Source organism: Balaenoptera acutorostrata, chromosome 6 (assembly GCF_949987535.1).
Source record: "Balaenoptera acutorostrata chromosome 6, mBalAcu1.1, whole genome shotgun sequence".
In the NCBI taxonomy this organism is placed as follows: Eukaryota; Metazoa; Chordata; class Mammalia; order Artiodactyla; family Balaenopteridae; genus Balaenoptera; species Balaenoptera acutorostrata.
Genome location: NC_080069.1, coordinates 29,750,955 through 29,774,940, shown reverse-complemented (window position 1 = coordinate 29,774,940; position 23,986 = coordinate 29,750,955). Strand labels below are relative to the sequence as shown.

Below are 23,986 nucleotides of genomic sequence, written 5' to 3'. Positions count from 1 at the left end.
AAAGTATCACACAACTCATCTCTCTCCTGGGGCAAGACAGGGCCACTGCAAACGAGGAGAGTCCAACGCTCCAGCCGCTGTCTCCCTGTCGGCTGAGGGCACAAGCGCACACTCAGCAGTGGGGACAGCAGGCGGGGCACAGGCATCTGCAATTCCCAACAGGTACACCTCTGATTCCCAACAATGGAAACACAGAGGACAGCTGGCAGTGAGCCCTGCTGGGTGTAGTCATGAGCTACGTAACACAACACACACACATGTACACACACACCCATGTACATACACACAGGTGTGACATAGTTACAGAATCATGTCTCCCTTTCTCCCCTCCATTTCTAAACTCTGTAGCGCAGTCAGTCAGTCATAGAGTTAATGCTGTGCAAAGGCTCCCCGGGACCTAGCAGCTGAGCTTCAGATAAATCAAGGACGTGCTCAGGGCCATGAAGTCAGGGCAACCGGGCCCCTGCAGATCAGACCCAACCCACCTGCTCACCAAGCAGCCTTGGCACATTGCCGTGAGCTCTTGGGAATAACGGGTCCACTTGTGCCAGGCTCTGCAAGAGCACAAGATGCTGACCAGCTCTGTTCCCCCACCACCTAAAAATGGCCTTCTCCCCCCATCTTGCAGATGAGAAAACTCAGGCCTACAGCAGAAAAGTGGCCCCATTGCCACTGGGACATGTCTGCTTCCTGATTGCTGGGCACCCACCCTGGACTTTGGATTCAGCATACAACTGGGTGTGGGACCGAAGCCACAAAGGGCTTCTTGGTGGGCACAGGGTGTCTGACCCACCAACCTCCCATCTGGCCAGCCCACCACACTGGTCAGCAGATGGAGACCCCTTATACAGTCCAGAACCTGGACACACCAGCTCACACACACATACCCTCCCAGGCTAGGTGCCCCAGTCTCTCAGCTCAGTGCCATCTCCTCCAGGAAGCCCTCCCACCAACTCCCTTGGACACACAAGGACTCCACAGCACCCCAGGCCCCACAAATCCTTCTTCCATGGCCCCAATCACAGCCATAATTTTAGATGGATTTGAGAGTGTTGGATTCATACCAGCCCCTCCCCACTGGCATCTAGACTCCAAGGCCAAGATCCTGACCCCCACCATGTCCTCTGTGCCAGCCCAGGACAGCCACTCGGCTAATATCTGCCCAATCACACTCTCCTACTCCTTGTTGGCACACACCACTGCCCCCTGCCCACCTACCCGAGCTTTTTGGCTTAGTAGGCAGGAAAGGAGCCTGCCTGGAGGCCCTCATGAAGGGTGTGCCGAGCAACAGCAGCCAGCTCAGAAGGGGGGCTCACCGCGGAGACCTCCAGGAGGGTGTGTGTGTGTGTCATGTGTGCACAAGCAGGGGATGTGTGTGTGCGATGTGGGGGGGCGGTGCTCAGGGTGTGTGTGTGGCATGTGGCACATGTGCAACCAACCCCTCCTGGCACGAGCACTCACGTACCCTAGAAGTTTCTTGTTGGAGAAGGAAAATGAGAACTTGTTGTCCTTGTTCCCTGACAGAGGAGACTTCTCCAACTTCTGCTCTTCTTCCATCTTCAGTAGGGAGTCGGGTTTGCTGTTCTGAAAAGTAAACCCAGGACCATCCCTGAGCCCCATACAGGCGCCCAGTGGACAGAGGCAGCTGGACTGGGCAGCCTCCTCCCTCTGACATGTCACCTGGGGACCCACTGCAGCCCCAGGCCCACAGGACCTGCCCTCGGATGCTGCCCAGCTCCAGGGAGTGTGAGCTTGAACTAGGGCAGGCCACAAAGGGCAACGCCATCCATCCTCTTAGGCCGAGATGTGCCCACGCCAACCCCTCAGAAGGTAGCTCCGTGGAAGCCACGTGCACACCCAGACCCTCAAAGACCTTCACAGCACTGCCCACCCGCGGACAGGCAGACACACACCTGACATACCCTACAGGCACACACACACACCACCAAGCCCACACTTGCCCCACACACCACCTTCTTTCACGAACATAGCCCTCCCTGAGAGTAGATTCACTCACCAGCATACCTGTACACACACATCTCACCTTGTACTTCCACTTGGCCTCCGACTTGCTCTTAGTCTGCTCTCGGATTTCCAACCTCTCCACGTCGTTCTGCGTGCTGACAACCTCCTTGTTGGGCACATTCAGGACATTCTTTGCGGCCTAGAAAATACTAGCCATTATCTGGTAGCGGACATGGGTGGGCGGCAGTGCTCCATCAGACTACGGTACAAAGTGAGAACCACACAGCACAGAGCCCCTGTCTCCTGCTGGCCTGCATGCATCCGCTAATCCATCAATCTCCCCAACCACCCACCCAACTAACCATCCGTCCATCCACCCACCCATCCATTTACCCACCATCTACCTATCTACCCACCCATCCACCCACCACCCGTCTATCTACCCATCCATCCACCATCCATCCACCCACCCATCCATTCACCAGCCAGCCAGCCACCCACCCACTCATCCATCCACTCATCCATTCACCATCCATCCATCAAACCATTTACCCACACATTCATTCATCTACTCTTACTCCTCCCTCCCTTCCTTCCTTCCTTCCATCCATTCATTCATTCATACATTCATCTGCCCTCTTTGCCTTGAGGAAGGGAAAACCAATGTGCCCCACTTAAGCCCTGCAACACTAGCTCCGGTGGCCACCAAACCCCTGGGAAGTGAGCAATGACCTCCCACTAGCAGGAAATCACTCAATGTGGCCTGGCCTCAGGGACTCATGGTCCCCAAAGCCCACACCTAAGACCCTCTACTCACACTGGTGGGTCCTCAGGGCCAGGCCTGCCTCTCTCACTGCCGCAGGGGCTCAGGCCCCCAAGGACACCTGCCCCCATCGCCGGCTCCACCCCTGCCTCCTCACTGCCCTCCACTGGTGCCTCACCCACCTTCAGGTCTCAGCCAATGTCTGGGCCCCAGGGAAGACTCAGCCGGCTTGTCCCCCCAGATGACCCTCAGTGGTGCCACCCTGACCCAGCAGAGACTCTGCTGCCTTCATCGTGAGGGTCTCTCTCCAGCTGCCCACTACACCAAGCTTGTTGGGGCAGAGCCCAGCTGCCCTGGGTCTCTAGCACAAGGACATCCCACAGGCCTGGTCCTCGGAGGTGTCTGCAGGCCTGCTGACTATAGGTGGGGAGGGTGAGGCCACCCACCTTGCCCTTCTTAGGAGGCTCAATCTTGGTCAGTGCCTCCTTGGTGTGGGCCTCCAGCAGGTCCAGGTTGGGGATGGTGGGTGAAGCCGAGCCCCTGCACTTCTTCCCTTTCTTCTTGCCCCCGTCCTTGAGCTTCAGTGATTTGGGAGGCTTGGGGGGCTTTGGGGGCTTGGGAACTTTGGACGGCTTGGGCATCTTCACGGTTTTGGGAGTCTTTTTTTTGGACACTTTCTCCAGGAAGGACCGAGGAGGGCTGGCCTCAATGGGGGATGGGGGCTCCTCCTTTTCTCGGTCCCCAAAACAGACCTCGTCCGAGGAGATGGCCGCAGTTACTTCAGGTCGGGAGGCCTTGGAGGCATTCTAGGAAAAGGACAGGGAGAGGTGACCAACCACACCCTGCCAGGAGGGTCTCACAGCCCCAGGCCATGCGAGACACTCGAGCAGAAAAGGAGCATCTGTCTACATCATCAGTGACATGCTCACATTCATCCCACACCATCTGTGTGACAGGCTCACGTCCATCTACACCATCTGTGTGACACATTCACATCTGTCCCACACCATCCGTGAGGCAGGGTGCCATCCATCTGCATCACCAGCCACTTGACCCCTTTACCTCCTTGGTGGGGACTAGACAGGCTCACACAAGCAGGGTCTCAAGGGGCTGAAGTCCTCCCTGCAGAGTCCTTCCCCACCCCCACAGGGAGCTGCAGGGAGTCCCCACACTAATTCCCAGGGCTCCCACCAGAAGACTGCAAGTCTACCACCGGGAGCTAGGAGCCCAGAGCCATCATGCAGGTGACCCTGCCGCAGAGGGCTACAGGAGGGGCTGCCTCACACACGGCCGTCTCTGGAGAGATACCCAGGGAAGACAGGCAGAGGCTTCCCTCAACCAAGGTCAGCGGGCCCCGAGGGTCAGCCCTACCTCACTGAGCCGGATCTCTTTGGCGAGGTCTTTGATGAGCTGCGATGGCTTGAAGTGCTCTGGTAGCTCATCCTCGTGCTCCGCCAAAGCCTGCAGGACAGCCACGCACAGGGTCAGCGGGCCAGCCGCCGAGTCTGGGCACTGATGCCCACCCACCCTCCACCCACAGGGGCCCCAAGCAGGCTCAGCTTCTGTGGTTCCTGACTCATGCCCTTTGTCCCTCCAGGCTGTCCCCCATCTACCCACCCAGGACCTCCGGCCCCACTGCCGTCCCGACAGGCACAAGGGCAGGCGCTGCCAAAGGTGTGGACTGTCTGCATGGGGTCCTAAGGGAGTTAGCCCACTCTGGCCAGACACTGCCCCAGCGAGGAGGCTCTGCCATGACTCCACTCTACAGGTGGACAAACAAGTCCCAGAGAGGAGGGGGTGCCTGAGGCCACCACCAGCTGTGAAGTGAATGTGGGCCACCCCTTCTTCCTGGGCACGAGGCCACTCCACCTGGCCACACAGCTGATGTGAGGTAGGAGGGACACCCTGCATTACTCCAGGCCTTGAGGCAAGAGAAGATGTGGCTGAAAGAGGGCTCTAGGAGGGTATCTGCTGCCCCACCCCACCCAGCTCACCCATGAGAGCAGCAGGAAGTGCACAGGTGTTCCCCTCCTGGACTCCCCGCCCCTACAAGGCCTCCTGCGGGCCTGATGGGACCTGCTCAGACTATGCCGGCACCCCTGACTGGGAGAGAGTCCCTTGGCAGTGGACAGGGAGTCCCAAGGCTGGCCAAGCCTCTCCCCTCCCTCTGTACCAACAATCCAGGCAAGATGCCAAAGGAAGTTGGAAGATGCTTCTCTGGAGCCTCCATTAGGAGAAGTAGCTGCTGCACGGATGCTAGTGAAGGTGCTAACGCTTTACAGTGGGGGCATGAGGTGGGGCCCAGACATGCTGCTTCAAGGGAGCCATGAGGGGCAAAGGGCAGTGCTACTGTGGTGGTGTGGGGTGGGGTGATGGAGGGGCACGGGGCAAAGGGACTGTCTGAGTCACAGAGCAAAGCCAGCTTCTGAGTTGATGCCTGGGACAGCCAGTAGGACAAAGAGGACATCTCCACTCTCCTCTTCAGACCCCTGAACATCCAGCCAGTCACTGACTCGAGTCCTCCCTGCTCCCTGTCCTTTCGGGTTCGCGCAGTGCTGTCTCCACCACCTGATTTCCTCCCACTGAACCTCCCTGCCGCCCAGCCCCCACCCCTCAGGCCAGGTCCCTAGATGGAGGGCTCTGTCCTGCATCTGCCCCCACCAACAGGTGTCTGACCTGGCCAGGTGGCACCCACCTGCTTTTCACATGCTAGTTCCCACCAAAGGAAGAACAAGCCTTGGGAATGTCTCCCCGCCTGCCACCCTCCCTTCTGCCCTGGATCACTCCTAGCACACATCCCTACCTGCTTTTTCGTCCATGATCTGAAAGCACCATTGAGAATTTTAGCTCCTTGGACTAAATGAGGGGGCAGCTGCTTCCCAGACTTGTGAGAACCTGGGGGAAGATAGACAGGTTTGCTCAGGAGGGTGCCCACTCTCACCTGCCGCCTGCAGGTGACTTAAAGCCCCAGTGGCGGGGGACGCTCAGGGCCAGACCTTTCAGAGGCCTCTGCCCACTGCCACCTGCCCAACTGCCAATGGTTCCTCTTGGAACCTAGGGGACGCCCACCTAAGATGCCCTGCGAGGGGCAGGATTGGCCTTCCCATTGTCTACACACCAGGCCCCTCATGCAGGTGGCCCGGCTCCTCCCAGCACCTGGTCCCCAGCCTGCATCAGTGAGGGGCCACAGTCATGCCCCAAACCAAGCATCCCTAGACGCTTTCTGATTCCCACCCTCACACTGCCCCCTGCGTAGCTGAAGGATGCCGGGCAGTGGGTCCAGTTCCCACTGGGGTGGCACAGGGCAAGCACCACCTCAAACACACCCTTGGGAGCCAGAGCCAGCCCCAAACAAAAGGGACAGAGCATTCCCCCTTCAGGCAGAGAGCTCAGCATGGAGGCAGAGTAGCCCCGAGCTCTGACACCACCAGGTGACCATTTGTCTGGCCTGTGGCAAATCCCTGGGTCCTCTCAGCTCTGGGGCTGCTGAGCTGCCAGCCCCTTCACAGAGGAAGGCCCGAGGCAGAGAGGCAGGGGCAGCTCAGCGAGGCCCAGCTAGTCAGCGGTCACCCTGGTCAGGCTGTCCCAAGGTCCCCAGGGTGTGACTCCACCTACACTACCCCCATTCCATCTCCCTGGCAAGAGGCCCCTAGGGCAGGGCACTCGCTCTGCCAGGGTGGAGCACAGGGCTTGAATTTAGAGAGCGATGGAAGAATTTCACTGAAACTTGGCCAGCCCAGGTTAAGAACCATTTTCAGCTTTCTCATCTCAAATTAGAGCCAAAGTGCAAAGGAGGAAAAAGGAAGCTCTCCATGAAAGCAAATGCTCCTCCTGGGTCCCTCACCCAGCTGCAGAAAGTTTGGAGACCTGAGCAGGGGTTGGCCACCAGGAGCCAAACGCTGATCCCGAAGGCATGGCCTGGCAGGGCCTGGGACGGAGGGCCATGCCCACAGAGGGCATCGACCCAGTGGAGCCCACCCCTCCCCATAGGCCTTCCACAGGGGACCCTGGCATGCACACCCACCCCCAGTACAGCAGGGATGCTGCAGGGGTCCCTCAGCTGGTAGCCAGGCAGGCCCCCAGGCCCCTCAATGTCCCAACTGAGCCCTGTCAGTAACCGCACAAGGCCACAGGAACCGAGCAGAACACACACCCGGTCTGGGAACGTGCGGCCAGTGCTCTTTTTGCAACACCAGATGACCCTGCAGGCAGTCCAGTCCAGCCCCACAGCACACAGACAGGGAAAGCAAGGCCCGTGAGCTAAGGGGACTTGCTCAGGGCCCATGAAGGCATCGCTCAGCCTGTCCCCCAGGGCCCAGCCACCCTGCTGCATGATGGCAGAACTGTTACCACTCCCCGGCGTCCCTGAGCTCCGCAAGCAAACGAACTGTCCAGAGCCGCAGGCTGAGATGCCGATCAGGGGACGTACTTTTGAATGCCTCCAGCAGGTGCTTCCCCATGTACCAGCAGGCAGTTTCGAAGTTGGGAAACTGAGTCAGGCTGCCCAGTTTCAACCTTCTTTCCACTTCGTATGCTCTGGAAGCCATAGCAAAGAACTATTCAGTGCATTAAGCCCTGAGCAGGCAATGATAAAGGAAGGTGAACCCACACTATGACCAGAGGCCACACCTAGGCCATGACCGCTCAGGCCTCCCTTCTGGGCCCTACGCGGCGAGGTGGACCAGAGGACCACATCAGGATGAGCGCTTTGCGTTAAGGGCAAGCCCCATGGGCCGCGGCTTCTAGACCTCTGGGTCAGTGCCCAAGGAGAAGGCAACTCGGCCTTTCAGCCCACCCCAAACCCACTACAGTCCCGAGGCTGTGCAGCGGCCAGGCACCTCAGGGGCCCTGGTAAGATCACGGCCCCTCTCCTCCTTCCTCCCCACCACACGGAGGCCCGGCCAGGGCTCAGGAGAGGGATCATCACACCGACGGTGGGGACCCTGCCCGGCGGATCCTGGGAGTCAGGTGCGGCCCTACCTCATCTGCATCTCCACGCTCAGGCTGTGGAGGAAATGTCCCGCGAAGGCCAGGCAGTCCACAGGTGTAAGTGTGGCATAAATCCAGCCTGGGGAGACAGGGATGGGGCTATCTCTTCACAGTGTTCTCATGCCAGGCTCTTGGCAGCTACCGGGCCTGACTCCTGCCAGCCCTTCCTCTGTGCCCCCATCCACCCGGGCCCCCTGGAAGGTGCTCTGGCCCTGGCTTCCGTGTAATGAGTGGGTGGGCCCTCCCAGAAGGACAGACTGTGTCCGAGCTCACTCAGTCTATTCTATCCAGCCCTGTATGGTATAGACAGGGAAACTGAGGCCCAGGAGCCAAGGGGACTTGCTCAGACCCACCCCAGGGTCGGGCTGCCTGGCATCCCTGATCTCCACATGCAGGGGTGGAAAGAGACAGGCAGAGTTGCCACACCTCCCGGGAGAGCTGGGTTTGTCCCTACAGACTTTGGGAAATAACTGTGATTGTAGGAAACAGGGGTAGGGGCTAGATCAGGAGGCACTCACTCCTCCAGAGGCACATAAATCAGTGGAAATGTGAGGGCCTCCATATATGACAATTAGAAAATCTGAACACTGGCTAGCTATTTGGCGATACTAAGGAACTGTTAACTGTTCATTTTTAAAGTGTGATGACAGTATTGTAATTATGTTATTTTTAAAAGGAAACCTTACAGATACGGTGAAATATTTATGGGTGAAGCAACATGACATCTGTAAAGGGCATTTATCTGCTCATGTCATGCTTCCTCCTTCTGCATATGTTTGAGATGTTGAGATCAGCAAACACCATCTCTGACAGTGTGGCTGCGCTCTCTGGGCTGGGCTCTTGGGGCCCCATGCAACCCCACGTGCCTGGCCTCTGTGAGCACAGCCAGGCTGGAAGCTGCAGGGGCTCATGGCCCTGAGGTGGCCCCAGAGGTGACCACAGAGCAGGACTGACCCCAAGGCAAGGCAGGGAACAGCCAGGGCATGACCTCCCCTGGCAGACATCAGAGGTGGGAGACACAACATGGGGACAGGGCACTCACCCGAGGGGATGAAGAGCGTCTGGCCCTGCTTGAGGGTGCACTTGTAGCATTTGTCCACCTGGTCAGCAAAGAACATCTCACTGTGGTTTGAGGCCGACTGCCAGCGCTCATACAGGGAGATGTTGGCCGAAGCTGGCTTGATGAGATAGAAGATCTTCTCCCCCTGCCAACAAGAGGCCATTGGCGGAGCCTGTCATATGCTGGGGATGCTGGGGGTGGGCAGTGCCCATCATGCCCTGGGGATGCTGAGAGGGGACGGAGCCCACCATGTCCCGGGGATGGGTCCTAGCTTCAACAGCATCCTGCCCAGGCCCATCATTCCTCCCCTGAAACACTGGGGCCACATGTGCTTTGCAATTCAGACGTCTGCGTGTTAGGAAAACTCTAGGCACAGGCGCCTCTGGCGTGTTCAGGGCAACCCCTACCACTCCACACACCATATTTCTGCAGCACTATGGATGCCTATCTGCCAAGGGGAACAACGTTGTGACCTGCTGTCTGACGAGTTACAAGAAAGCTCTGCTCTTGAGAGTGGCTTGGGTCCCAGCTGGAGATGGAAGGACGGCCCCGCTGCCAGCATCAGCACCAGCCCAGCCCTGCACTTGGACTAGGGAGATATAGAGGTCCTCACTCACGAGGCAGACAGGCTGAGGGTGGGGATGCACGGGGGGCGGGGGCAGGACTTGCTCAGGGCCTCGAAGGGCTAGGATCAGAAGCTGAGCTGCCTACCCTAGCCTGGGCTCTAGCAGGTCTGGGGAGACCCGGGGCAAGGTGGTGAGCCCAAGGCTTAGGTCCTCCTTTTTTGTTTGTTTTCACATCTCTGTTTTCCCCTAGCTTCCCTATCTGTCCCCAGCCAGAAGTCCCCTAGCTCTCTCTGCCACTCAGATGCCACTGCAGCCTTGCTCCCCAGCCCCCAGCCCACCCCCTCATCCTCCCAGTGGGGCATGCTCCCTCATCCCTTCTGCCAGGAAGTCTTCCCAGCACTGCTCTCCCTTCCCTGGACATGAGCCCTTGGTCACCACTGCAGTGGGCCTCCTCCAATTGCTTCATGAGCCTCAATCTTTAGAAAAGGCAACACACGTGTGCTGCTCTGGTCCTGAGGTGCTCTCCCCAACCCCCATGCCTCCCAAGGGCCCAACATCTGTGTCCCTTCTGTGGAGAAACATCTTGTCCCTCATCCCACTTGATGCTGGCCACCATTAGGGCCTGTGGGGACTACAAACGGTCCTGCAGGCGGACAGTGGCCTGGTCAAGAGCAGGTCTTGCCCCTGAGGCCCACGTAGGGCCCACATGGGGAGCAGAGGCAGCGCTCACCTTGAGCACGTGGTACCATGCAGAGGCACCCCCGGAGTCGATGTGAAAGTCAGTGTAGCTGTCCTTCACACAGATCAGGCAGTACTTGGTCACCTTGGGCTTGGCCAACAGTGCGTCATCGGGCCAGTAGTTTTCTACCCAGGACAGTTTCTTTACGATGTCAGGAGGCTCCACAAAGCTGGACATTCTGGGGGCAGGGACAGGAGCAGTCAACAGTGATGGGAGCCGTCAGCACATTTGTTTTGCCCACTGGGCAGGGTGGGAAAGGTGCTCTGAGATGTGTGTCCCATGCCTATTTCTCCACCTCGGGCTACATGGCATTGCTCCCATTCTACAGATGAGCAAACGGAGGTTCACAGAGGGCAGAATGAGCCCAGCTGCTGGGTGTGACTGCGGCAGGCATCCAACACTGAGCTCTCACCCAAAGACGGGCATGGAGAAGGCCTGAGAACCATCTACCCCAGAAACAACTTCCTTCCTGGAGAACTGGAAAGAGACTTGTCAGGTGGGCTCATGCTAGTGTCGCTGGGCACGATGGGGCCCTGAGAGTGAATATCATTGCTCATGCACAGCCCAGGCGCTTCCTGGCAACACCTAAGGAAAAGCCACTTCTCTCCAGAGCAGACAACAGGGGTGCCTGCAACTCCTTGCCATGCTGGGCCATGTCAGACCAGATAACTCATCTCCAGGGAAGATGAGAAAAGGCAAAGGCAGCCTTTGATTCTATTAAATGTCACTGTCCTGGATAGAATGCACAATACTGCATCAAAAACATCCAGCTCAGCAGCACCTGTGCAGTGACACTTCAGCCCAGCCGAGAACGGGGTCTCAGTGTTCTTGCTGCCCTGGGCACATCTCTGCCTTCAAGGCCATGCCTGCTCGGACAAGATGTTCACAAATCATAAGCCAGGCCACCCTGACCTCAACAGCCTCAGTCACAGGCTTAAATCTCCAGCATGTTCCAAACTAGTATCCCTCTCCATCCCTCCACCCTGGCCCCACTCACCTGGTGTCAGAGAACTCAAGGTTGGTAAGGTTAAGGACACGCTTGCGGTTGGTGCTGTAGTAATAGTCCACAAACTCCTTCAGCTTCATCTTGCAGTCCTTCTGCTTGGTGACGTCTGTTACGTCCACACTCCGCTCTGGGCCTGGGGAGGCAGCAGGGGAGGGTGAGCACACCCAGGGAAGATGGTGTGGCCTTCCGTGAGGTCGGGGGCCAGGATGTGCAGAGGAAATGCTCACTCACCCTCAGAAGACAACTGAGGGAGGGTTGAACGCTGAGGCTCTAGGCTCTAACATCTGACCCTCCCCCCACCTGCCCTGCCTGCTCCTTCCCTTGGGTGGCCATGAAGACCCCCTGGTACAGTGGGGTGGCACAGTCATGAGCCTCAGCTAAGGAGGCCAGATAAGCAAATAAAAATACAGGACACCAGGTAAAAACTTACACTTCAGATAAACAATGAAGATGTTTTTAGTGTAAATATGTCCCAAATAATGCATGGACATATTTATACTTAAAAATTTTTTAAATCAAAAAAATTCTTGCATTTCTAGGACACCAACTTATTATTCTGAAAATTGATAATAAAAGGGAAAACATTTATCCTACATTTTCTATACTTGATGGGAAAAGTTCAGGGTAAAAATTGTTGATGACAGAAATAGAGTTCTGGATAACCAAGTAACTAATAAGGGAAAGTTCTTTACAGAAGACTCACAATAGACAGAGAGAGAAGGACAGAATTAGCACACTCTTCCTTTGCAACAGTCCTCACTGGCTGCTCAGACAGTGAGCTGAAAGGCTGATGGAGCATTCTGTGAACAGATGAGACTGCACTGCCTTGACCACTGAAAAGAAGTGGGTGGCAGCACCCCTACCCCAAGAAGGAGTCCTGCCAACAACTTGAACACAAATCTAAGCAACCTCTAACCACCTGTTACAGGAACTATTAGGGACAGAGGAACACGTTAAATGACACCACAGGGACGCTGTCAGCCAAATCCCTAATGTAAGATCTTCCGAAATCTCAAATATGAAAGATTCTCCAGAGAGATTGGTTCAAGATGGCGGAGTAGAAGGACATGAGCTTACTCCCTCTTGCAAGAGCACCGGAATCACAACTAACTGCTGAATAATCATCGACAGGAAGCCACTGGAACTCACCAAAAAAGATACCCCACAGCCAAAGACAAAGGAGAAGCCACAATGAGATGGTAGGAGGGGCGCTATCACAATAAAATCAAATCCCATAACTGGTGGGTGGGTGACTCACAAACTGGAGAACACTTATACCACAGAAGTCCACCCACTGGAGTGAAGGTTCTGAGCCCCACGTCAGGCTTCCCAACCTGGGGGTCTGGCAACAGGAGGAGGAAATCCTAGAGAATCAGACTTTGAAAGCTAGCGGGATTTGATTGCAGGACTTCGACAGGACTGGGGGAAACAGAGACTCCACTCTTGGAGGGCACATACAAAGTATGGTGTGCATCGGGACAGGGGAAGGAGCAGTGACCCCACTGGAGACTGAACCAGACCTACCTGCTAGTGTTGGAGGGTCTCCTGCAGAGGCGGGGGGTGGATGTGGCTCACCATGAGGACAAGGACACTGGCAGCAGAAGTTCTGGGAAGTACTCCTTGGTGTGAGCCCTCCCAGAGTCCGCCAATAACCCCACCAAAGAGCCTGGTAGTCTCCAGTGTTGGGTCGCCTCAGGCCAAACAACCAACAGGGAGAGAACCCAGACCCACCCATCAGCAGACAAGTGGATTAAAGTTTTACTGAGCTCTGCCCACCAGAGCAATACCCAGCTCTACCCACCACCAGTCCCTCCCATCAAGAAACTTGCACAAGCCTCTTAGATAGCCTCATCCACCAGAGGACAGACAGCAGAAGCAACAAGAACCACAATCCTGCAGCCTGTGGAACAAAAACCACAGTCACAGAAAGGCAGACAAGATGAAAAGGCAGAGGGCTACATACCAGATGAAGGAAAAAGATGAAACCCCAGAAAAACAACTAAATGAAGTGGAGATAGGCAACCTTCCAGAAAAAGAATTCAGAATAATGATAGTGAAGATGATCCAGGACCTTGGAAAACGAAAGGAGGCAAAGACTGAGAAGATGCAAGAAATGTTTAACAAAGACCTAGAAGAATTAAAGAACAAACAAACAGAGATGAACAATATAATAACTGAATGAAAAATACACTAGAAGGAATCAATACCAGAATAAATGAGGCAGAAGAACAGATAAGTGATCTGGAAGACATAATGGTGGAATTCACTGCCATGGAACAGAATAAAGAAAAAAGAATGAAAAGAAATGAAGACAGCCTAAGAGACCTCTGGGACAACATTAAAATCAACAACATTCACATTATAGGGGTCCCAGAAGGAGAAGAGAGAGAGAATGGACCTGAGAAAATGTTTGAAGCGATTATAGTCGAAAACCTCCCTAACATAGGAAAGGAAATAGCCACTCAAGTCCAGGAAGTGCAGAGAGTCCCAGGCACGATAAACCCAAAGAGAAACACGCCAAGACACATAGTAATCATACTGACAAAAATTAAAGACAAAGAAAAATTTTTGAAAGCAACAAGGGAAACATGACAAATAACATACAAGGGAACTCCCGTAAGTTTAACAGCTGATTTCTCAGCAGAAACTCTACAAGCCAGAAGGGAGTGGCATGATATATTTAAAGGGATGAAAGGGAAGAACCTACAACCAAGATTACTCTACCCAGCAAGGATCGCATTCAGATTTGATGGAGAAATCAAAAGCTTTACAGACAAGCAAAAGCTAAGAGAATTCAGCACCACCAAACCAGCTCTACAACAAATGCTAAAGGAACTTTTCTCAGTGGGAAAGACAAGAGAAGAAAAGGACCTACATAAACAAACCCATAACAATTAAGAAAATGGTAACAGGAACATACATATCGATAATTACCTTAAACGTGAATGGATTAAATGCTCCAACCAAAAGACAGAGGCACGCTGAATGGATACAAAAACAAGACCCATATATATGCTGTCTACAAGAGACACACTTCAGACCTAGGGATACATACAGACTGAAAGTGAGGGGATGGAAAAAGATATTCCATGCAAATGGAAATCAAAAGAAAGCTGGAGTAGCTATACTCATATCAGATAAAATAGACTATAAAACAAAGACTATTACAAGAGACAAAGAAGGACACTACATAATGATCAAGGGATCAATCCAAGAAGAAGATATAACAATTATAAATATATATGCACCCAACATAGCAGCACCTCAATACATAAGGCAACTGCTCACAGCTATAAAAGAGGAAATCGACAGTAACACAATAACAGTGGGGAATTTTAACACCTCACTTACACCAATGGACAGATCATCCAAACAGAAAATTAATAAGGAAACACAAGCTTTAAATGACACAACAGACCAGATAGATTTAATTGATATTTATAGGACATTCCATCTGAAAACAGCAGATTACACTTTCTTCTCAAGTGCACATGGAACATTCTCCAGGATGGATCACATCTTGGGTCACAAATCAAGCCTCAGTAAATTTAAGAAAATTGAAATCATATCAAGCATGTTTTCTGACCACAACACTATGAGATTAGAAATCAATTACAGGGAAAAAAACGTAAAAAACACAAACACGTGGAGGCTAAACAATATGTTACTAAATAACCAAGAGATCACTGAAGAAATCAAAGAGGAAATCAAAAAATACCTAGAAACAAATGACAATGAAAACATGATGATCCAAAACCTATGGGATGCAGCAAAAGCAGTTCTAACAGTGAAGTTTATGGCTATACAAGCCTACCTCAAGAAACAAGAAACATCTCAAATAAACAATCTAACCTTACGCCTAAAGGAACCAGAGAAAGAAGAACAAACAAAACCCAAAGTTAGTAGAAGGAAAGAAATCATAAAGATCAGCACAGAAATAAATGAAATAGAAACAAAGAAAACAATAGCAAAGATAAATAAAACTAAAAGCTGGTTCTTTGAAAAGATAAACAAAATTGATAAACCATTAGTCAGACTCATCAAGAAAAAGAGGGAGAGGACTCAAATCAATAAAATTAGAAATGAAAAAGGAGAAGTTACAACAGACACTGCAGAAATACAAAGCATCCTAAGAGACTACTACAAGCAACTCTATGCCAATAAAATGGACAACCTGGAAGAAATGGACGAATTCTTAGAAAGGTAAAACCTTCCAAGACTGAACCAGGAAGAAATAGAAAATATGAACAGACCAATCACAAGTAATGAAATTGAAACTGTGATTAAAACTCTTCCAACAAACAAAAGTCCAGGACCAGATGGCTTCACAGGTGAATTCTATCAAACATTTAGAGAAGAGCTAACACCCATCCTTCTCCAACTCTTCCAAAAAACTGCAGAGGAAGGAACACTCCCAAACTCACTATGTGAGGCCACCATCTCCCTGATACCAAAACCAGACAAAGATACTACAAAAAAAAGAAAATTACAGCCAATATCACTGATGAATATAGATGTAAAAATCCTCAACAAAATACTAGCAAACAGCATCCAACAACACATTAAAAGGATCATACACCATGATCAAGTGGGGTTTATCCCAGGAATGCAAGGATTCTTCAATATACGCAAATCAATCAATGTGATACACCATATTAACAAACTGAAGAACAAAAACCATATGCTCATCTCAATAGATGCAGAAAAAGCTTTTGACAAAATTCAATACCCATTTATGATAAAAACTCTCCAGAAAGTGGGCACAGAGAGAACCTACCTCAACTTAATAAAGGCCATATATGACAAACCCACAGCAAACACTATTCTCAATGGTGAAAAACTGAAAGCATTTCTTCTAAGATCAGAACAAGACAAGGATGTCCACTCTCACCACTATTATTCAATATAGTTTTGGAAGTCCTAGCCACGGCAATCAGAGAAGAAAAAGAAATAAAAGGAATAGGGCTTCCCTGGTGGCGCAGTGCTTGAGAATCTGCCTGCTAATGCAGGGGACACGGGTTCGAGCCCTGGTCTGGGAAGATCCCACATGCCGCGGAGCAACTAGGCCCATGAGCCACAACTGCTGAGCCTGCACGTCTGGAGCCTGTGCACCACAACAAGAGAGGCCACGATACTGAGAGGCCTGCGCACCGCGATGAAGAGTGGCCGCCGCTTGCCACAGCTAGAGGAAGCCCTCGCACAGAAACGAAGACCCAACACAGCCCAATAAATAAATAAATAAATAAATAATTTCTTTAAAAAAAGGAATACAAATTGGAAAAGAAGAAGTAAAACTGTCACTGTTTGCAGATGACATGATACTGTACATAGAGAATCCTAAAGATGCCACCAGAAAACTACTAGAGCTAATCAATGAATTTGGTAAAGTTGCAGGATACAAAATTAATGCACAGAAATCTCTTGCATTCCTATACACTAATGATGAAAAATCTGAAAGAGAAATTAAGAAAACACTCCCATTTACCACTGCAACAAAAAGAATAAAATACCTAGGAATAAACCTACCTAGGGGGACAAAAGACCTGTATGCAGAAAACTATAAGACACTGATGAAAGAAATTAAAGATGATACAAACAGATGGAGAGATATACCATGGTCTTGGATTGGAAGAATCAATATTGTGAAAATGACTATACTACCCAAAGCAATCTACAGATTCAGTGCAATCCCTATCAAATTACCAATGGCATTTTTTACAGAACTTGAAGAAAAAAATCTTAAACTTTGTATGGAGACACAAAAGACCCCGAATAGCCAAAGCAGTTTTGAGGGAAAAAAACGGAGCTGGAGGAATCAGACTCCCTGACTTCAGACTATCTTACAAAGCTACAGTAATCAAGACAATATGGTACTGGCACAAAAACAGAAATATAGATCAATGGAACAGGATAGAAATCCCAGAGATAAACCCACGCACCTATGGTCAACTAATCTATGACAAAGGAGGCAAGGATATAAAATGGAGAAAAGACAGTCTCTTCAATAAGTGGTGCTGGGAAAACTGGACAGCTACATGTAAAAGAATGAAATTAGAACACTCCCTAACACCATACACAAAAATAAACTCAAAATGCATTAGAGACCTAAATGTAAGACTGGACACTATGAAACTCTTAGAGGAAAACATAGGAAGAACACTCTTTGACATAAATCACAGCAAGATCTTTTTTGACCCACCTCCTAGAGTGATGGAAATAAAAACAAAAATCAACAAATGGGACCTAATTAAACTTAAAAGCTTTTGCAAAGCAAAGGAAACTACAAACAAGACAAAAAGACAACCCTCATAATGGGAGAAAATATTCGCAAATGAAGCAAGTGACAAAGGATTAATCTCCAAAATATATAAGCAGCTCATTCAGCTCAATATTAAAGAAACAAACACCCCAATCCAAAAATGGGCAGATGACCTAAGTAGACATTTCTCCAAAGAAGACATACACATGGCCACGAAGCACATGAAAAGCTGCTCAACATCACTAATTATTAGAGAAATGCACATCAAAACTGCAATGAGGTATCACCTCACACCAGTTAGAATGGGCATCATCAGAAAATCTACAAACAACAAATGCTGGAGAGGGTGTGGAAAAAAGGGAACCCTCTTGCACTGTTGGTGGGAATGTAAATTGATACAGCCACTATGGAAAACAGTATGGAGGTTCCTTAAAAAACTAAAAATAGAATTACCATATGACCCAGCAATCCCACTACTGGGCATATGCCCAGAGAAAACCATAATTCAAAAAGACACATGCACCCCAATGTTCATTGCAGCACTATTTACAATAGCCAGGTCATGGAAGCAACCTAAATGCCCATCGACAGATGAATGGATAAGGAAGATGTGGTACATATATACAATGGAATATTATTCAGCCATAAAAAGGAATGAAATTGGGTCATTTGTAGAGATGTGGATGGATCTAGAGACTGTCATACAGAGTGAAGTAAGTCAGAAAGAGAAAAACAAATATTGTACATTAACGCATATATGTGGAACCTAGAAAAATGGTATAGATTAACCGGTTTGCATGGCAGAAATGGAGAGACAGATGTAGAGAACAAACATATGGACACCAAGGGGGGAAAGTTGTGGCGGGGGGGCGGCGGTGTGGTGGTATGAATTGGGAGATTGGGATTGACATACATACACTAATATGTATTAAATGGATAACTAGTAAGAATCTGCTGTATAAAAGAATAAATAAAATAAAATGCCAAAAAGAAAAAAAAGAAAGATTCTCCAGGACTAACAACCCCATTTCTCCAAAAAACCAAGGGACTGGAAAGGGGATGGGGGCTGTTACAGAAGAGACTGAAGGGACATCAAACCCAAATGTAGTGTGTGGGTCTTGTTTAGATTCAGAGTCAAACATCCAAATATAAAAAGGTGTTTTTGAGGCAACTGGGGAGAATTTAGGTGGTCTTAGGTGATTTTAAGGAATTATTGTTAGGGTCGTAAAGTGCAAGATGGAACTGTGATTATATTTTTTTTAAAACTGTCTGTTAGCGCTGTGTACTGGAGTTTTCATGGGTAAAATGATGTATGTACCAGAGACTTGCCTTCATATACTTGGGGGAGGAGGGAGTTGGGGAGACAGGAAAACAGCCAAAAGCTGATGGGTTTTGTGACCAGTACTGGGTACATGAGGGTTCACTGCTTATTTCTCTCATTTTGTGTGTGTGTGAAAAGTTGCATAATAAAAAAATTAAGAGGTGAAAGAAAGACGTTTACAACAGAAACCTCTGGACCGTCTCCTCCCCTATTCAGTAAGCTGCTTCCCACTCCTGTAAGCACAACTGGTTGCGGGGTGGTGGGGAGGCAGGGTCTGCGGCAGACCTGGCCCTGCCCTTTGCAGCTGGCTGAGCCTGGGGCCTGGATGACAGAGTTGTGAGCAGGACAACACTAGCTCCTATGCAGAAACAGCTTAGAAAAATGCCTGGCACCTGGTAGACACTCACTAGCTATTATCTGTTATTACAGGCGCTACGACATGGCAGAAACAGTCCTGGACTGTGGTCATTCCCAGACTGAAAACATGAGTCCCTTCTTCCTCCCTGCCACAAGCTGGCCAGCCTTGGGGCATCCCCTGGTGGGCTTCAGCTCCAGAGAAGGGGTGTTTCCCACCCCGCCCCCTGTTCTCTGGAATGCCACTGGCTTCCTGTGTGGCTTGTACAGATGATCTCATTTAATCCTCACACCCGTCTGCCCCCTGCCCCCCATTCATAAGCCTTACAGATGCAAAGGGTCAAGATCTCAGTGATGGAACAACTTGTCTGAGGGTTTCAGCACCTGTGCCCTCTCCTGTCCAGTGTGCGGCCAGAGCTGGCCTTGGCATTTGCCTTTTCAGGGTCTTTTCTCTCCCCTCTCCTCACTGGCCACCCAGGCATCCCTGTGAACACCCCAATACCCAGCAAACATAAGGGCCTCAGAGCCAGGGCTGTGAGGCCACCAGCCCTGCCAAGGTCATTGCAAGCACGTGCTGGCCTCTCTGTGCCAGATGATGTCCCAGCACATACAAGCACTTCATCCACCCAGAGGTGTCCTGACCGAGGGTGTCCACAGCACTGGGAGCTGCCAGGGAACACAAGACAGGGCGCCAATAGCACCAGCTAGAACCCAAAGGGATCCAGAAGAGGAGGTAGTCCTGGGGCCATGGGACGGCGTGTCCAGGGCAGACAAGGGAGGTCAGCCCCCAGGTTGGCCCCAGCAGAGGCTGAGAAGGACATGGCACGAACATCAGGAACTGTGGACAACACAGCTGGGGCCCTCCCAGGCATGACTATCATTAGCGCCCAACAGTACTGTAGCTGGCAGAATCCAGGGGTCCCCACAAAGCCCCCATTTTGCGGGCAGAGTAACTGAGAAGGGAAGGGGCCAGGGTCCAGCATCATTTGCTGGGGCATGGGGTCTCATTCTAAGAAAAGCACCCAGAACGGAACAAGAGGACCCTGAGTCACACTGGCTCACATGGCTCTGGGACACAGTCAGGGCCTGGGCAGCGTATACAGGGACTCCTGGCTCAGGGAGCCCACAACTCACTTGCAGGAGAGGGCACTTACCCACGTAGTTCTCGACGTCGCTGACATAGAAGGTGGGGGCTGGGACCGCCAGGCCCAGCCCATCTTTCTTGGGGACAAGGATGGGCTCGGTGAAGCCATGCTCTTCCATGTAGCCCAGCGTGAGCTGGTTGCCCGTCACGCGGGCCACCACGTCTTCCGCGCTGCAGGGAAATACAAGACGGGGGTCACATCAAGTCCAGGTCCCAGCCTCCATGATCGGCCTGGACAGGGCCTCAGGGCTGCAGACATGGAGCCTGAGCTCCAGGCACACACCGCCCATGCCCCAGAAGGAGGACCTGCCATGGTGCCACACTCAGTGGCCACAGGGCAGCCACAAGGTAGACGTGACAGGGTCCCACACACTCGTCACAGACAGGAACCTTGAGGTCCAGGAGGTCTGGGTACCTGTCCGGGGCCGTGGTGAGTAGAGAATGGGGACACACCGCACCCATCCCTCTTACTATGGCAGAGGGAGCCTCGAGAGATGTGAACGAGATCCCTCCCCCACCTCCCTTGCTCTCCACTCGCCCTCCACTCGATAATATTCCTCTCAAGTGCTCAGAGATCAGACCCCTGCATGGGGGGTAGGTCTAAGCACACAGCAGATGGAGATAAACCCCTTTTCGGAGAGAACCTACCCCCTGGACAAGCCAAACACAGGACCCAGGGCTGCGCTGGGATGCTGTGGTCAGCAGCTCTCCTGCCTCCCTGTGTGCCAGATGCTGCCCTGGGCGCCAGAGACCTGTGGGGCCCAGCTGGAAAGACCCCTGTGTGGTGACGCCAGAGAGGGGCTTTCATCAGATGAGCATGCAAGGCCATTAACCCACAGCTGAGAGCAGTGCTGTGTGCTGTGGTGGAGACAGCAGGAAGCAGTGTCAGACTGGGCCTGTCGAAGACTGGGGGAGCAGGAGTGAGAGGGGCAGGGCTCCAAGTAGAAGGAATGTACCAGCAAAGGCCTTGGAGGGAGGAGGATGTGGCAAATGTGAGGAATAAGAAGGACCTGGGCGGCTGGGGGTGGGGGTAGGGGCAAGCACCCAAGTCAGTGAGGTGGTGGGCCAGGCCACCTATGCCAAGAGCACTGGGGAGCCACTGGACAACTTGAGAAGGGCAGTGACAGTCAGAGGTTCACCTGGCTGCTGTGCGGCTGTACAGTGGACAGCAGCAGGACCACGGTGGGGCACGGCCACCATGGAGGAGGAGGCTCAGCAAGCGATGCCTGGACCAGAAGGTGACAGTGAGAGGGAGGTGGTGGACTCAGGAGATCAGATGGGGGTGGGAGAACAGGGGGAGGCCAAGGGACTGGCCTGAGTGACCAAGGGACCGGGGCCACCGACTGAGGCCTGGAGGTGGGGCAGGAATGGGGGTGGGGGCAGATCCAGAGCTGAGTAGGAACACACTTGTTGGGATTGGCCAGTGGATGCACCAGTTGGACAGACCGGTCAGGAGCTCAGAAGGACTAGTGGCTGGAGAAAGAAGTTGAGGAGCTGCTGGCCAAGGGACAATCTATGAGGCCAGGGAAACAGATGGTGGGGATCGAGCAGAGTTCCCAGAATCCCTCAGGGAGAGTCATCAGCAGGGGAGGGGGCCGGGCAGGGGAGGACAGCCAGCAGAGCATGGTGGCATGGTCTCCACGGAGGACAGGACTCAAGGAGAGGGGGCTGCACCACCGCTACGTGTTGACAAGGGTCAGTTAAGGCGAGGACTGAAGAGTGATCCTGGGGTTTGACGCCATGGTGACAGAGTGTTAGGGATAAATCAGAAGGAGTGAGTGGAGGGTGAGGAAGAAGAAGTAGTGTGGTGGGCAACTGCTGTGAGAAGCTCTGGGAGTACTGGGACAGCACAGAGTCAGCTGTGGAAGCTACAAGGCAGCCAGAGGTAGAAGGTCACCCTTGATAAACTGGAATCCCAAGCTCTTGTCTCACTAGTGAGAGTTCCAAATTCACACCCATGGATTGGGTCTGGAACTGTGAAACCCATGAGGACCCAGCAAGAGGCAAACACGAAACCATCCTGTAGGGACACCTCAGAACCCAGGGCAGACTGGCTGCCATGGGAATGATGCCCTCTGAAGATTACGCCTCACAGAAGGAGGTGAACCCCCAGGAGGGAGAGCCAGCAGCCTCATCTGCCCAGAAGAGTAGATCCCAAGAACTGAGGATAAAAGGATAATTGAAAAGGGGATTTTAAGACAAGTACATTAAACACATCCAAAGGGATAATGAGAGGATAAGGCAAAGAACAGAGAAGGAGGGAAAAGAACAGGCAACACTAAAAAGGAATAGAAATTGTAGAAAAGAAAAATATGATGATTGACATTTTTTAAAACTCAGTAGATACATTAAATAGTAGCTGGCTGAAAAGAAAATAGTGAATTTGATGAAAAGATCTGAAAAATAAGACAGAATGGGGAAGAAGTGCTATTAAAAGAGAAAACAGGACATTTTTCAGAATTGAGATAAAATATGACACCTCAAATTAAAGGCACTTACTGAGTCCTGAACAGGATAAATAAAAATAAATGCCCATTAGAGGCACTGCAGTTTACCTATAGTATATTAAAAATGAGAAAACAATCTCAAAAGTTTTCAGAGAAAAAAACAGATTATTTACCAAAAATGAAAATGAAACAAAACAAAAACTCCAGCGGCTAGACTGATATCAGTAACAAGAAATGTCAAAAGACAACAAAATAGTATCTCCAAAAAGTTCAAGGAAAATAACTTTTACTCTAGAATTTTAGATCCATTTTAGAAAATTAGAATCATGCAAGAATAAAGACAAAATAAAAATATTTTCAGACACAGAGAATATTTTTATAGGCCTTTTCTGAAAGAACTACTAACGGATATAATTCAACAAGAAGGAAACCAAATCTAGAAGGAAGGAGTGCGATTCAAGAAATAATGGAAAACTAATCTACAGATTCCACACAATCCCTGTCAAAATACCAGCTGACTACTTTGCAGAAACTAATATGCTGAACTTGGAATGCTACATGAAATACAAGGCACCCAGATAACCAAAACAGTCTTTAAAAAGAAGGAAGTTGGAGGGCACTTCCCAATTTCAAACTTCACTACAAAGCTACAGTAATCAAGATTGTGTGGTACTGGCATAATATGAGACATATGGATCAATGGAACAGAACTGAGGGTCCAGAAATAAACCCAAACATCTATGGTCAATTGTTTTTCATCAAGGGTACCAATATAATTCAATGGTGAAAGAATAGGCATTTCAATAAATGGTGCATGGGAGAACTGGATATCCACATGCAAAGGAATGAAGTTGGACCTTTACCTCACACCATATACAAAAATTAACTCAAAATGAGTTGAAGACATAAATATAAGAGCTAAAACTATAAAACTTTTAGAAGAAAACATAGGCATAAATCTTCATGACCTTGAATTTGGCAATGGTTTCTTTTTGTTTTTGTCTAAAACAAAAGCACAAGCAACAATAGAAAAACTAAATAAATTAGACTTAATCAAAATTAAAAAATTTTGTTCTTCAAAAGACACCAAGAAAGTGAAAAGACAACCCACAAAACTGGAGAAAGTATTTGCACATCATATATCTGGTAAGGGACTTGTATCTAAAATACATAAAGAATGCTTACAATTCAATAATAAAAAGACAAAAAAAAAACTTTTAATGGGAAAACAACAAATGGGCAACAAGAACATGAAAAGATGCTCAACATCACTAGTCATCAGGGAAATGCAAATTAAAACCACAGTGAGAGACCACTTCACACCTACAAGGATAGGTAGAATCAGAAAGTCAGATAAGGGACTTCCCTGGTGG

At 50.7% G+C, this 23,986-nt stretch overlaps 1 protein-coding gene across 3 annotated transcripts in view; it reads right to left on the bottom strand.

Moving 5' to 3' along the window:
• PHF2 (PHD finger protein 2) overlaps window positions 1–23,986 on the bottom strand; it is a 95,162-nt gene that overhangs the window by 12,350 nt on the left and 58,826 nt on the right. For all 3 annotated transcript variants that reach the window (XM_057548726.1, XM_057548724.1, XM_057548723.1), the window contains exons 4-14: window positions 20,177–20,337; window positions 11,080–11,221; window positions 10,074–10,260; window positions 8,760–8,922; window positions 7,709–7,796; window positions 7,158–7,264; window positions 5,532–5,623; window positions 4,100–4,189; window positions 3,175–3,534; window positions 2,045–2,164; window positions 1,466–1,584 (exon numbers count right to left, since the gene is read on the bottom strand). In XM_057548726.1, coding sequence (XP_057404709.1) covers window positions 1,466–1,584; window positions 2,045–2,164; window positions 3,175–3,534; window positions 4,100–4,189; window positions 5,532–5,623; window positions 7,158–7,264; window positions 7,709–7,796; window positions 8,760–8,922; window positions 10,074–10,260; window positions 11,080–11,221; window positions 20,177–20,337 — 1,629 coding nt within the window. The remainder of the gene's footprint in view (window positions 1–1,465; window positions 1,585–2,044; window positions 2,165–3,174; window positions 3,535–4,099; window positions 4,190–5,531; window positions 5,624–7,157; window positions 7,265–7,708; window positions 7,797–8,759; window positions 8,923–10,073; window positions 10,261–11,079; window positions 11,222–20,176; window positions 20,338–23,986) is intronic.